This window comes from Falco peregrinus, chromosome 2 (assembly GCF_023634155.1).
Source record: "Falco peregrinus isolate bFalPer1 chromosome 2, bFalPer1.pri, whole genome shotgun sequence".
Classification (NCBI taxonomy): domain Eukaryota; kingdom Metazoa; phylum Chordata; class Aves; order Falconiformes; family Falconidae; genus Falco; species Falco peregrinus.
This window is the reverse complement of record NC_073722.1, coordinates 73,674,290-73,688,607: the sequence shown is the minus strand read 5'-3', so window position 1 is coordinate 73,688,607 and position 14,318 is coordinate 73,674,290. Positions and strand designations below refer to the sequence as shown.

The window sequence follows — 14,318 nt, the reverse complement described above, 5'->3', positions numbered from 1 at the left end:
AGCATTGCAGGGGACAGTTTGAAGAACATGTAATTTTAGGAAGGAATGCCGTCTCCATTCCCCAGCAATCACATGCAACATCACAGCTGGGTTTTGGATCTCAGAGACGATGTTGGAAGCATGGCAGTTAGCAAGGCAGCCTTTCCCAGTGCTAACCGAGGAGGGGAGGTGCAGAGCTGTTCCAGTTGCAGAGAGCACATCAGATGGCTTTCTTCTTCTGCAGACTCCACAAACTGTCCCTGCCTTCACTTGGACTTGCCTTTGGTGTGTGGTAATGAAAGCAAGAGGAAGACTAGGCCCCAGGTGCTCATAGAAACATAGAATCCTTTAGGTTGGAAAAGCTCATGGAGTTCAACTGTAAACCTAACACCGTCAAGTCCATCACTAAACCGTGTCCCTAAGTGCAACATCTACACATCTTTTAAATACCTCCAGTGATGGTGACTCAACCACTTCCCTGGGCAACCTCTTCCAATGCTTAGCAACCCTTTCAGTGAAGAAATTTTTCCTAATATCCAACCTAAACTTCCCCTGGCACAACCTGAGGCCATGAAAGAGTGCATTTTTTTATAAAGCTCAGTAACTGTCATTTTTCAAGTGATTTTCTAAAGAGGACTGGAATACAGGTAGTGCACAGGAACCAATATACCTTGAAAGTGTATTTCTTTGTTATAAGAAGGTTGGTAGCATGCCATGACTCACTATAATGAATTAATTTAGTGTTTATCATAACAGCACTGAGCTTAGTGAACTCATGATATTTATGCAACTGTCTGTAGATATTCTCTTGCCATTTGGGATTTATAAATGGGTACTAATATTTTTATCACCACTTTCTCCTGAGCAGGAAACATCTGCATGGTGAAAGGCCAGTTAAGCTCAACTCAACTCTTTCTATATTAAAAGTAAGCAGAAGATCTTGAAAAACTTGAAATTTGTCTTTACCTCGTTTCTGGATTTTTAGCATTCAGCAAAACTATGCAGCTTGAACAAAACTGTTCTAGAGCTATCCTTATAAAATTCCAACACAGTTGTATAATAAATAGTGCTAATATCTCGTTTCTTATTACTGCAGGTGCCGTTTCATTTAAGTTTAACCTTCTGTATTTGAGAGAGTGTCCATGTAAGTTTAACAGTTTAAGTAAGAAGTAGCTCACTAATTTAAACAAAGCGATGCTAATTTATGGAATCCAAGTCGCGCGTGCTGCATCATCTGAAGCTAGTGGTTTATTGCTGAGCAAAACAGAAGGTCAGCTGCTTTCTCTCTTTAATATTGTTTGATTCGCAAATCCTTAATGCTGAACAGCAGGTCTGGTTTACTATTGCTTCCTCTATTGTATCTAGAAGGTGAGATGCTTATCCTTGTTTCTGCACACTGACTTCTTATTGACAGCAGTGTGACACTGAGCACTGCTGAAGAGCAGATCAGAAGGCAACCACCTGCCTGCCCTCTTGGGGCACAAGTTGGGTTTAAATCTGCTTGGAGTTCCTGCCAAAGAACAGGCTTCGCAGCTGGACCCAAGGGTGCTCTTTTGCTGAGTTAAGTGGTGGGAATGGGTGGAGAGAGAGTGTGACTTTATCTAATCTGGCAGCCCAAGCTGCATTTGGCTGGCATGAAAAATTTCCTCTCATGGAGCCCATGATTGGCAGCTCATTAAAATGCTGGCTGGGAAAAAAAAAAAAAGACACACAGAAAACCAGAAAACATTCTTTCCAAACCCAGCATTTTTGTTTACAGATATCAAGACCTGTAGTTGAAGGAAGGACTGGAATAGTAATGAACTCTCTGCCTCCAGGTGCTTTGCTCATCTTGCAAGCTCTCCTAGTATGTCCTTGGTCTGCTTAGGAGCAAGCACTGACATGGCTCCCCTGCTTTCTTTCACCTCAGGATAGGTACTTCTGCCCTACACCTTCCCATGCCGCCTCTGCTTCTGGGTTGCATTTTTCAATTATTTAGTGCCCTTTTTAAACTCTAGGCTTAGATCTAGGGATGCCTGACTGGGTAGCACAGCTGGTGCTGGGCAAGCAGCCATTTCTGAATGAACACCTTCCCACCAGCTCCCTAAACACTTCTAAGTTTTATTTCTTACCGTTTCCTATCTCTTTATTCTGTGTGTTTGAACAAGACAAAATTGAACAGGAATATTCCCCTCCTGTAGGTGAATACAGATATATCCTTCAGACTCCTCAGCAGCCTCATAACTGTCTGTGGCTGTAACGTGATGCAAACTTGATTTGTTGGGCAGCTGGGGAATGACAATGTTTGTTGGCACTGGGAATAGCATCAAAGTCAAAGCTTTGAGCATCAACATGTCTCCTGCAAGGCCCCAAGGATAAGATCAAATTAATGAAAACTCATCAGGTTTCAGTGAGACTATGAGGTGCCGCTGGTGGGGGACCAGGTGAAAAGGATCCTCAGGAACCTCCTACTTGCCTGCCTCCGTCCTTATCCTTTGTTTCCCTCCCCACGGCTGGGACTGTCTCTTCCCCAGGCAGGAGGCAGCACGTATGTCCAGGCAGCAGCCACCCCTCTCTGATGCTGAAGCCCTGAGCCAGCCTCGCAGGTGGCACCTGCGAAAGCTGCTCGGCTGCCGAGAGGGGGGCCTGCTTTGCCAAAACCTAAAGGCAGCTCAAGGAGATGCAATAGGAATTGGCATCACTCCAGTTATTGCCATGAATAAGAAAGATTTAGGCAGTTGCCTCACTGAAAGGAAAAAAAAAAAAAGAAAAAAAAAAAACCAGCAACCCTCCCTGTGGGTTCCTATCTGTTTGCTTTGGTAACTGAAGGATGGTCACAAATCAGGGTAGTTTTATACCTTGTTTTATGAGAGAGGAGCTGAATTTTAAGAAGACTTGGTACCAGAGGTTGTGCCTGGGGAATGTGACTCTTGGCGAGCCAATAGAGAAGTTACTTGAACCCTTTCAGCTGCCCAGCCCCACCTGCAGGCACCAAGGGCTCCCAAAGGCCACCGGTGGGAGCTACCCAAGAGACAGTGCAAGGGCTGGGGCCTTGGCTCAGGACCTCCGGCACAGCCCACTGAGGTACACATATAGCTTTGCTTTTATTTGTTTGTTTATTTATTTATTCTCCCACTTCTGACAGCAGTCACTCGTTGCATGGCTTTGCTTATCTCTGCTGCAGCCTAATCCCAGATACTAGAGGCAGAGCAGCACCTCATCACCTCCTCTTCCTCATCAGTGCTGATGGTGAGGTTATTCCTCTGGATACCACATTCCTGGTGCAGGAAGCTGATATTCAGTAGTCTTCAGCATCTCAGACCATGTATTGGTGTTTCTGATCTCATTGTAAAAGGCCTGTTGCACCTCTTGTTCGCTACTGATAACTCGGAAAGAGTAAAGCATCAAAAAAAGTGTTGTCACAGATGTCTCAATTTTGTAGCATTTGTGACACCTTGCTATCATAAGGAGTTACAGGTTGTTATCTGTTATCTGTGGGTATTTTGCAGGAGTAATTATACTTCACTGCCAGCAGCAAAGTATGTAGTTACTGAGCTGAATCAAGCCCTATTCCCATTGATTCAGTAGGATTTGTTCACATCGCTGTCAGACTTGGAAACCACAGGCAGCTTAGTTTTCTGTATATCCACCAGACATTACTTGGCACTGTGAATTCAGGACCAAATTGGTTAAAGTGCATGCAGACATTTTCTTTTTTGCAGCTCAATAACTTTCCGCCATTGCCTTGAAAAATGTTGCTGTAACAGTTTGCCTGCTAGAGGAAAATATATTAAGCCCTGTGCTCTATACATAAGCAAGTTTTAAAGGTCACGTTTTTCAGACAAATCAGAATGTTTTAATATATAGGGGGTTTTTTGTAAGCTGTTTAAGACTATGGTATTTCAAAACAGCAGGAACTCATACACCCTACTTATTACTTTCCACTACATTTACTACCAGTTTATGTTGCAGTACTACTGTGTGCCAATACAGCCAGCTCAAAGGAGCCAAGGCTGTCAAGGAAAAGTGCAGTTGTAAAAATCCGGGACTTGTGAAAAGAGGCACTTTCTGGAATTATAGCCATTTAGCTCACCATTATCATTCAGATATCATTTAGTTACTGCGTGTTATTATTTTAGTCATTTATTAAACGTGAAAATCAAACAACAAACTGATGGTAGCGTCTGCCACCCAACAGGTATCTGTTAAGAGTGTCTAAGGGCACCCACCAGGAACTGCAGCAAAAGCGCGTATTTTTATGGAAAGAGTGCCATCGTGTGGGACGCTCCTGCGGCACCCAAGTACCGCAATGCCTACGTGCTGTGCAGGCGTGCAAGAAACCTCCCTTCCTCGTGTTGTTTTTCATGGAATTTCAGTAAAAGTACGGTTTTCATTTCTGAAAATGTGCCACAATAATAGGAAGTTTCATAACTAGGAACAGCCTGGTAGTGTTAAATCTTCTTAATATGTTAACTATTATTTTGGTTCCACAAACAGGTGAATTCAAAACCAAAGTGTTTCACTAAGTCTAACGGAAGTGGGATCTACCTTTTTCTCTGTATGAAGTTAATATAGTTAGATACTCATTCTTTTACAATTTCTCTTTATACGTATTTTATCTCTTAACATCTGTTTACCGCTGCAGTTTTTCAAGGCTTCGTTTTAAGCTTTCCATTTCTCAAGCTTTTCCATGTAATGATAAAATTACTATCCCTGGTTTCTGCTTCTTTTTTTTTATGTTTCCTTTAAATAATTGAACTTATATATTACATCCATAAAGAAAATTGCCAGTAATTACCAGGAGTACAATTAGGAATAAATCTCTGTTAAGGAACAAGCCAAAGTTCAGTGTCTTTATGCAAATGCCTATTGTTAAAAAGATGTCTTGTGTAATCGGGAATTATACTGACAAGTGAAGAATCATTTAATTAATGAGAATAGAGCAATCAGTTGGATGGTTCATTCTATTACTGATGGAATAAAAGAGAGAAAACAGCCCTGCTGAGGGACTAGAGCTGCTGAAAAAAAGCTGCTGAAGAAAAACTCCCATGATGTTGTTCTGTTACTGTCTTGTGTAGATAGTACAGTTATTCCTAAATATAAAAACATATATGCCAGATGTTTGGATTGGGCATCAAAAGTTAACCTCCTGTTACTCCGCAGAAACGTATATGAAAGGGTTCTGTTTACACTGACTATCTGCTGCTCCTGCTGACCTGACAGACTGGAATATTTGGGCCCAAACTCACGTAAATCCTAATGCAGGATGTTAGGGCAGCGAGAACCCGAATTATGGCGAGTTATGTCTGTAAGCACTGTATGCCATGATAGAGAGTAGCATGTGGACTCCGTTTGTAGTCACAGAGGAGTATTTATGGTGGGAAAGGACCTCTGAAGGTCTCCAGCCCAGCCCTCTGTTCAAAGCAGGTCCCGTTATGTCAGGTTGCTCTGGGCCTTGCCCAGTGGGACTTTGAATACTGCCAAGGATGGAGGTGCCACAGATTCTGTGTTCCAGTGTTTGACCTCTTCCATTTTTCTTTTATCTAGTTGGAATGGCTCTTATCCCGGTTTGTCTGTTTCTGAGACAAATCTCTTTCTGTCCCTGGGTGCAGCTCCAGATTGTCTGCATGCTCCCAATAGGCAGCTGTAGGCAGCAATGACAGCCACCTGCACGTGGTCCCCACGCCTCCACAGCTCCTCTGGACGTGGATGCCTCAGAGCAGCTATTCTGCCTCTTGCAACAGAACGGAAAGTCCTCCTGTCCTTGACATATCACTGTCCCCTTCGGAAGCTTCGGGACGGGGCTTCCCTAAGTTGGCATTGAGTATGGGACAATTCAAAACATAGCCCAGGCAATTCTGACCTTGTTTGCCATTTTCCAGGGCTGGACATTCAGCAATGTATTGTCAGCAGACATTGCACAGAATTTGCCCCACTTCTTGTAACCAGAGCTATGCAAACAGGGTGCTTCTGGCATCTCCAAAGCCATGCATATCACCTGCAATCTGTTCCTCAGGAGCACCGTTCCCTTTGGTATAGCACAGAGCTGGACAAGCAGTTCCCTTCTGAACAGGTCAAGTTCTCAGCCGTAGGACGTACTCCTGGGTAGGAAGCAGAAGCTCACTCCAGAGCCGTGCTGTCATTGCAGCTGCCGATGGCTGCATGAAGTCTCCCATTCCTGGTAGGACTACAGCATAAGTGTATGGTCGTTTGGATGTGCCATAGCAAATTTTGTGGCTTCGTTGATGTGACTACCCGTTTAAGTGGCATTAGAGGTTGAGTGATCCCTGTATAGAACCCTATGCTACCAAGGTGCATTGAAATCCTCTTTCCTAATACTCTATATTTCTGAGGTTGAGGTAGACCACTACATTGAGTTGTTACAGTATCCCAGAGTCAGTGTAGCAGCTTTTCTTTCCACTTCAATGCAGTACAGTCTCTGGTAGCAATGTCCCAGACCTCCCCTGGTTTGTGTACATTTGGATTTTTGTCATGCTGTGTCAAATGATTGCACAAGTAATTGTTTGCCTTCCAACACTGAAATGAAAAACAAATTTATTACACGAAGGAAAACATTCCCTCTGTTTTATTCTTTTTAAGTGTAATCACTGAATTTTTTATTTTGGGTAACCAGATGCACCCAGCTGCTACTCTAGTCACTTCTGGATGTTTTTAAATAAAAACACTCTCCTCAGGAATAAATGAACTAAATATGAAAGTCTTCTTCCAAACAAAATTCTCGTTTCTCAAACGTTCATCCCACAGGAAGCCTAGCTAAATACATTGGCCTTGCAAGCTGCCTAATAAATCTTTGGTGGTGGACTGGGTACATAGGTGCAAGGATGAGTGAATTCCGCAGCAAAGAACCTTCCTATGGAAATCACTTACCAGCAGGTCGCATGCTCCTATTGAGCAGGATTAGTTTAGGTCGTCACTGACTGCAACTAAGACGGTTCAGCTCTTTCTCCAAAGCAGCAAGTAGGTAACCTGATAAAGATCTGTTTACAGTAAGGTAATGTGTATCACGGGGTACATCTGAACTGTATTTTCTTTTTTTTTTTTTTTTTTAGTTGAAATGCCTCTTTTCCAGTGATTAAATGCAAAATATATATTCTCAAATACCTAATGCACTACAAAAGTCAATTGACATAGTCTGTAATGAACTGTAGTGAAGGCTAGTTAAGAAAATAGTTAAGTGTCTTAAAAGACAGAAAGAGAGGTTTGTGTGTGCTTTCCTGTATCTAGAGTGGAGCATAGATATCCATATGCTCAAATTTACAGGCAACCCATATTCAAGCTTTCTTTTCTGGCTAAACCAGTCTGTCCGGATTCATCAGCTGCCTGGCTTTCCGAGACACATGGGAAGGTTCTAAGTGGTTGGATTACATCTTCACACCCTCAGGTGCCACCTTCATTGCCCCACTGTAACCCCTGACTCTGTGCTTTCTCCTCAAGGATTTTGGAGCTGCAGCAGAATGGTGACATGGACATACTGAAGCATAAGTGGTGGCCAAAGAACGGTCAATGTGATCTTTACTCATCTGTGGATACCAAACAGAAAGGAGGTGCCCTGGACATAAAAAGTTTTGCAGGTGTTTTCTGCATCCTCGCTGCTGGAATTGTCCTATCCTGTTTCATTGCAATGTTGGAAACATGGTGGAACAAAAGGAAAGGCTCCCGGGTTCCATCAAAAGAGGTATTAGACCCTCCATTTCTCCTGGGGAATTTTCATGCACCCTAAAGATTGCTGCCTTGACTTTATAACATTAGGGAGGGTGGGGAATCAAATTCAGAAATATTTCCTTAGCTTCCTGATTTTTTAAGGTAAATGTTGCTCCTCAAAATCTCTTATCTATTTTTTCTAGAAAAGCTTGAATTAAAAAAAAATATATTGATGATGTATAAATATGCAACTATTCTGAGTAAAACACAACTGTTACTTGTAGAGTAGTACATTATTAATACATCAATATTTAGTTCATTATTCCCATTGGTGAGAGCTAATTCTCACCAGTAAGTTCAAAGGTTTCTTGGCTTCTACTTGAAAAATGTATCCCCTCGGCTCAGTGGCTGAGTCTTTCAAAATAGATTTGTAAAGCTTAGCCCTTTAATCAGCAGTTAGCTCCTTAAATAAGCTTGTCCTCATTTTCAGAAATCTTAACCTCTTGAGACTTCTACGAACTTCAGTTCTCGTTTTATTATCTGAAGTTCAGGGAAGCAAGAGTATGTCGTATTTTTCAGATTCAGGGAAGACTTATTTCTGAAACCTACTACAGACGTGTTTCAGAAAATCTTGGCCACAGACCATGTGCAAATATGTTATTTTACACCAGAGATGAGTTTACTTCCACACCTGCATGTGTAACGCTTTCTTTCCTGTGGCAATCTACCTGTCCCTTTACCAGCCATCTCAGCTTTATGCAGTCTTACAACAAATTCATAATTAAGTCTTTGGATCTACAAAAAACTGAAAAAAAAAAAAAAAAAAAAAAAAAAAGACGTTATTAAGATGTACTTGGCAGCAATGCCCAAAACTGAACCTAAATATGAGCTTTAATGTAGCACTATCAATTATAGCTTTTCTGTGTAGCTTAGATGCATCTGTGTAGCTTGTGGGGTATTGCTGTTAATTTGTGTGCAGTAGTCTCGCCTTCTCTGCAGTTTCTCCATTGTGTTTATTCCTGCTAATCTAATGCTGTGTAATCAGGCAGGATTAATTACACTACCTAATTAGACAGCATTGGCACTGATGTTAGAATACATTTAATCTTTTCTTGCCTGTTTTAATTCCCAAGCTTTTTTTTTTTCAAGATCTGGACCGGACCATTATTAAAAGAAAAAAAAAAAAAGAAAAAAAAAAAAAGAATCTCTAGTCTAAATTGGGTTTCTCAGGAATGGAAACCATATAATTTCAGCTGGTGAATTACTTTTAAAACCTATAATTTACTGGATTGTTGTTTACCCAAACTTTCAGAACTTCATACTTAATATTTATCTGGTGCAAAACATAAAAATAAATAACAAAGGAAAAGATAAAATCAACACAGATATTTTATATAACCATAAAATTTCCTATTTCAATTTCCAAATGCAGAGAAATTCAAGTGTGTACTTTCCACAAATGGTATAATTTGGCCTCCTTGATCTTTTTTATGTGGTCATTAGCTTAGCATTTACAATTGCATCTCCACGCTAAATTGAAAAGCTTGGCTCAAAACTGCGTTTAACATGGACGTACGTGCTGAATGTCCCCACTATCCTGGATGTGGGTGTCATTCAGCAAAGTAATACCTCTTAACTAACTTTCTTAAAATTCATTTTAGCTTCCATGAAATCCATTGGCTCTTCCAGGCCACTAGTCCAGAATCGGGGGTCAGATTGGGCCAGTTTGTGGTCAGCAAGCCAACCCTTTTTCCTGGTGGCTGCCATCTTGTGCTCCAGAATGCAAGCATTTATACTGAAAAAAATTGTCTTATGGTTGCGAAGATAACTTTTTGGTCGCGTACCAGAAGTAATCCATTCAATGATGTCTGCCTGAGTCTGCAGACAGCCTTAAACAGTAGCTCTGAGAGAAGTATGAACCGCCCCAGTAATCTCAATGGGATGTTGACTCTGAAGCCTGATGATAATTTAAATGTGAAAACTGCTGAATATTTCACTACTGATCACACAAGAGAGAAGAGGAAAGATCATATTATGGAGATATGCACAATCTTACTGTGAGTGGGTCTCATTTTGGTGTATCGATTGGGTGGAGATCGGGTTGTGGGCGAAGCATGGGAGAATATCACCGCTTTTATATTTTCACTGGTCTGACCCTAGCCCCAAATGCATCTCTGTAAGAGAAGAAAGAGGACAATTTTGAGGAACTTATAGAGGCTCAGAAGTGATGAAATTCCAATCTTTTCCCAATTGGCATTTTAAATTACAAAGTGTTTGTATGCTTTTTCAAAATTAAAAACAAGGAAACAAAAAAAAACAAACCAAAACAACAAAAAAGGAAAAACATTTAGGACTGTCCCTCAGAGACATAGTCATGACTTGCACTCGCTAACAGAGCCTCTGTATTTTTCTTTAGCTTCCAATGTGGCCCCAATTCTCCTGCAACCATATCATCTCCAAAGTTTTTAGAGAGAGCGTTTGGTGAATGCGTTTGGTTTTGATGTCACCTGTGTGGTTGTTATGTGCATCCATGTCTATGTCCACCTGTGAATAAACTCTAGACAGAAAGCTAAGTCCAAGAAATGAGCACTGCATTTTTTCCTTCCTGTGATGAGCTCCAACCCAAGCCTCTGTGGTCAGCGATCGTCCAGTCCCTGGTTGATCCCTGATGCCCTGTTCCCTGCCCCTTTCCCCCCACTCTGTCTCCCTGTCCCTGCCCTTGGAGGGTAAAATCCCGGAGGGGAGCTGGCCTCTCAGCTCCTTCCAGTCGGGCTCTGTGTTCGGCGTGGTACCAGCGCAAATATTCAGTGATCCGTTTTGCTAAGCAGATGAACTCCTGCAGTTTGTTCTAGGTGTGGACTTTTTCAGAGTGCTTGACTTCATTCCTAGGCAAAGGAGGGATCTCAAGCCCGTTCGGTATACTAGGAGTTTTGCCATTGATTCAGGGAGCTCTGGATCAAGCCAGTCATTGAATTGCAGTAATCAAGGCTGGAAGTCATCAGTGCACATCTATCGGCTGCCTAATTATCCTCTGTGAGGTCCTAAAGTGTGACATATTTCTAGTGGCCTGGAAGAGCCAGTAGATTTCACAGAGCTTAAGGTAAATTTTAAGGTTAGTTGAAATCGATTTTTGTTCTGAATGAGCTGCGCTATCTAGACTGAGGGAATACCCCTGTATGTGTATACTTAACACTGCTTTGAATTAAGCTTTGCAGTTCAGTAGAAATATGTATGTACAATATAGGTGATTTACTCTGTCACCCAGGACTTTCTCCACTTTTTAGACTTCCGTGCATTTAAATTCTCAATTATAACAAACCTACCTGCTTAACTGAGTTCTCTGGGAGGAGACATTTAAGAAGGAAAAGGGACAGAGAAGGGACAGAGCTAAGAGAAGGGATGATATATTTCTTATAATAAATATCCCAGGCCATTGCCTCTTCTTCTTACCCACAAGAGCGTAATTCCATCAGAATCAATGGAATTGCTTCTTTGTAGGTAAGGGGAGAATTATTCCCTCTGTTGGCATCATAATTTAAAATTGCCTGGTGTACCCCTTTCTGTGTGACGTCAGTGAGTCAGAAATGTTTGGGGTTTTGTCTGGAAGTTCAGCTTTTCTACACCACAACTTATGTTATAAAGTTAAAGAGCAACCTGAGATGTTTTTAGTCCTTTCTTAAGCCCTGAAAAGATGACAAAGACAGCAGCCTGATCCCTCAGAGCTGTTGACGTCCATGTTGATATCCAAATTTAGTCCCTGTTGCGGAACTGAACTAGCATCATCCCAGGCATCTGAGGTTATGCTTTGCTCTCATGGCACAAAGTTTACCGTTATTCAGCTGTTGCTTAGTCCAACCCACCTAGCTCTGAGCCTGGCTTTTCCTGATGAAAACCTACTGGTAGTGCTTGGAGTTCTGTTGTTGGGATTCAGGGTTTGAAAGTAGCTGTGGTGTAAGGGTCTGCATCAGGTTGGCTTAGCCCACCCAGCTTCAGGCAGTGGAGGAGTTTGCTGGTGACATTCAGAGATGCCATCAGCCAACAGCCAGCTGTAGTTAATTGCACATTGTACTTCCCAAACAGTTCTAATTGCACTGTGAAGCTTCAATTCAGCACAAATGGCGATGGTGAGCGGTGGCTCTTGTTTTTCTCATTCCCCAGGATGACAAGGAGGTCGACCTGGAGCATCTCCACAGGCGTGTGAACAGCCTCTGCACAGATGATGACAGTCCCCATAAACAGTTCTCCACCTCGTCGATTGACTTGACCCCGCTGGACATTGACACTTTACCCACACGTCAGGCACTGGAGCAAATCAGTGACTTCAGAAACACTCACATCACCACAACCACCTTCATACCAGAACAGATCCAGACTCTGAGCCGCACGTTGTCTGCTAAAGCTGCTTCGGGCTTCTCCTTCGGCAGTGTGCCTGAGCACCGAACTGGCCCTTTCAGGCACAGGGCACCCAACGGTGGCTTTTTCAGAAGCCCCATCAAAACAATGTCATCTATCCCTTACCAACCAACTCCTACTCTGGGGCTGAATATTGGTAGTGACCCAGACCGAGGCACCTCCATCTGAGCATCAGACCAAGTTTCTTCACTGTTTCTTTTTTAGGACTCCCTTTGCAAGGAGCAGCTGTAATATTGTGGGACTAACATGGATGTAACCTTTTTTTCTTTTCCTTAGTTTTTGTTTTTGAGGGGTTTTGTTTTTAATTTGTTGGGGGTTATTTTCTGTTTGTGGTTTTTTTTCTTATTTTGTTTAAAAAATCAGGATAATTAGTAACAACTCTTCCTCCACCTCCTCTCCGCTTTCTCAGTCTGGTCTCCTCTGTCTCCCCTTACTCTCTTTACTACTTGAATCACTTATTCTTCAATTTATCACCATGTTAGGTTTTGGTTACTTCAGGCTTTTCATATACTTTAAATATAGGAAATGTGCAGCGATTTGTGCATAGAAAAACCCTGAGGATTACTTTACAGAAGGGCATTCACTCCTCCCCCACAGCCTTTTTTTACTATAATTGCAATAACTTAAGTCCTTTTCATATATTCTGCTGCATCCAGTCAGCGCTCCACTGCTGTGTGTCCTTTTAACTGTGGACCAAAGGCAACCCTGCAGTTTAAAAAATGGAAAAAATTAAAAAAAAAAAAGGCAAAAAGAAAAAAAAGGAAAAAAAAGAAAGCAAAACAAATGAAATTAAAAGACCATTCAGGCCCCGTAATACAAGAATGCAATTTTGTAGGATTACAAAAAGCCATTACTATGCCAGTACAAACTACAGTTAAATCTACTTTTGCACTGCAACAGTGCATATGACCTTTATGTGATTGTACAGTGTTAAAAGTTTTTCTTATGTACAGTAAACTGTATCATATGGCAGAAGCCTGTTGTGTTAAATAAATTAGTATCTCATACAGATATATATATACATATATACACACAAGTATGTATATATATATATACATGTATATATAGCTATAAAATGGCAGCCGTTGCTATTGCAATTCATTTAATAAAGCTTTAGTAAAAATGTGTTGTATACAGGAAGGATGTACAGCGCAGGGGGTCTTTTCATTTAGAAAAGACAGGTTGCTTTAATGTTATTCTGACTTGCATTGTTTGCCAACAGAGCATATTTTATACTTTTTTATTAGAACATCCAGGGCAATTTAACATTTGTACCTAGATGTAACTTTTTTGGTTAGGTTTTGCATTGGCTATTGAGTATTCTATAAGGCTAACCTTGATAATTTTACTTATTAATTAATTAGACAAACGGAACTCTCTCTTAGGTATACCACGTTCATGAACAACTAATATAGCTCTAGAGAAGTTTATACATAGATCAAAGGTTAATAAATTATTTTCCAAATCAGTGCAGTTGATCAATACAATAATGGTGTTAGCGGAGTGAAAAAAAAAAAAAAAAAAAAAGCCCTTGAGAAATATAGATGTGGCCTTAATTACAATCACTTATTGTTCTAAGGAAAAAAAATACGAACTGGCACTCATCTTAACCCTTTATATGTTAAGTTAGATTTAGAGGAGCTATGTACTTTTTACATTAGTGCCAACTGTGTAGAACAAGAGAAAGAACAGCAGTGAGAGCAAAACCAGTGCCCACTTCGGCACCCGCTTTTTAAAGTAACAGTTAGAAATGTAGGAAGAGCTTTCAATTTGTAATCCTTAAAACTAAAAATGCAGTTAAGTAGAAAGCAAGCAGTTTATCCTGTGAGTTTTTTGGTTTGGTTTTGTTTTTAGTGCAGCCATACACTTATTTTAACCTAATTCATTCTTTGGCTAGGATTAATAGGAATCAGCCTATGTGATTTGCTTTAGGATAAATTAAAAGGTATATTCTTCAAATCTATTCTATTTTGATGCTAATTCTGTTCTGGGGGAGCATCTTGTACTGTCACTGTTTTTTGTACTAAATCTTCAAATATTGTCTACTGTGTAAGGCAGAACAGATTCTTATTGTGCAAAAGGCTATTTTGTTTCCAGGGTAGCAAGTGTCTACGAGCATGCACAACTTGCTTCCCCCTTGTAACATTCATGAACTCATCCACACTTCTGAGTAAAATAAAAAAAAAAAAAAGAAAATTTCTTTTCAACAAGCTACGTAGGGACATACCAGATGTTGCAGTGATTTTAGCTATTAAAAAAAACAACTGTTAACCATGTACAATATT

The 14,318-nt window shown here is 40.9% G+C and overlaps 1 protein-coding gene across 1 annotated transcript in view; it reads left to right on the top strand.

Annotated features, from left to right (window-relative positions):
• The window catches only part of GRID2 (glutamate ionotropic receptor delta type subunit 2), a 730,229-nt gene extending 716,000 nt beyond the window's left edge, over positions 1 to 14,229 (top strand). Inside the window, exons 15-16 of the mRNA XM_005232525.3 lie at positions 7,414 to 7,654; positions 11,779 to 14,229. Coding sequence (XP_005232582.2) covers positions 7,414 to 7,654; positions 11,779 to 12,201 — 664 coding nt within the window. The 3' untranslated portion in view covers positions 12,202 to 14,229. The remainder of the gene's footprint in view (positions 1 to 7,413; positions 7,655 to 11,778) is intronic.
• Positions 14,230 to 14,318: the final 89 nt, after the last annotated feature.